This window comes from Perkinsus marinus (assembly GCF_000006405.1).
Source record: "Perkinsus marinus ATCC 50983 genomic scaffold scf_1104296929256, whole genome shotgun sequence".
Lineage (NCBI taxonomy): Eukaryota > Perkinsozoa > Perkinsida > Perkinsidae > Perkinsus > Perkinsus marinus.
This window is the reverse complement of record NW_003216529.1, coordinates 1-993: the sequence shown is the minus strand read 5'-3', so window position 1 is coordinate 993 and position 993 is coordinate 1. Positions and strand designations below refer to the sequence as shown.

General features: G+C 49.0%; 1 protein-coding gene across 1 annotated transcript; it reads left to right on the top strand.

The window, feature by feature from the left end:
• Positions 1-564: 564 nt before the first annotated feature.
• On the top strand, positions 565-987 carry Pmar_PMAR007859 (short-chain dehydrogenase, putative; the record flags this gene model as incomplete). Its single annotated transcript, XM_002787899.1, has 3 exons — positions 565-610; positions 666-796; positions 850-987. Coding segments are annotated over 3 exons (315 nt in total), but the record flags the coding sequence as incomplete, so codon positions are not given.
• Between the last annotated feature and the right edge of the window lie 6 nt (positions 988-993).

Genomic DNA, 993 nt, shown 5'->3' with positions numbered 1-993 from the left:
GCTTGCCGCGCCAAAGGTGAGAACGTACTACTTCTCACAACTCCTCCAGTCCCACGGGACAAGCCTCTTTCGATTCTTCTCGCACTGCTAATGCCATTCTAAGCAGGCTGTGATCATTTGGATAGGTCGCAATGCAGGTACACCAGAAGTCGTGTTGGTCGAGGCAGATGTTTGTGATGAATCTGCCATGAGAGAACTGGCACGTGATCATTCTGATGTCGATCTGGTCATCGCTAATGCTGGTGAGCTCACGATTATAACTGGATGATATTTAATCGTTCAGGAGTGTCTGCCCATACAGTTCCAGGAGTTAGTGCTGAGAGACCAACACTGTCCGTGACTGAATCATCAGCGAAGGTTTTAAGTATCAATGTGTTAGGTGTTATGAATACGGTAAGTATTTGAAAATGATGGTTTTTGATTGGACACTAGGGGAATGATCGTCTAATCTAAAACCATCCCGGTAGTTTTCCCATAATTTTCGTACGGATTTGCCACCCGTGTAGAGAAATGATCGTCTTGTTTTCTGAACGGTTCTCATAGATACTTCCCTTCGTCGATCCGATGTGCAAACGTCGTAGCGGGCATCTAGTGATAATATCGTCCATGGGTGATGATACCTCTTGCTGGAAGTTGGCAGGAGGACATTCGGCATCGTATATCAGGTTCGTATCTACCAACTGCTGCATCACCAGAATACCACGCTAGCAAGGCTTGTGTCCGAGTTTATGGGGAGTCTCTGAGGGTCCTCCTCCGAGGTACCGGAGTCGATGTCACTGTTATCTGTCCCGGATTCGTGAGTTCGGGCCGTGGGTTCGGGGGACGGCTTCTTGATCTACTCTAATGCAGGTGAAGACCCCAATGACCGATATCGCTGCAATGCGGCATGTCCATCCCCTCCCATTGATGGTGTCGGGCGAGGACGCAGCCCTCAAGTGTAAGCAAGGAATCGATGCTAACATGGCCGTCGTCAACTTTCCGGCCCCTGTAAGT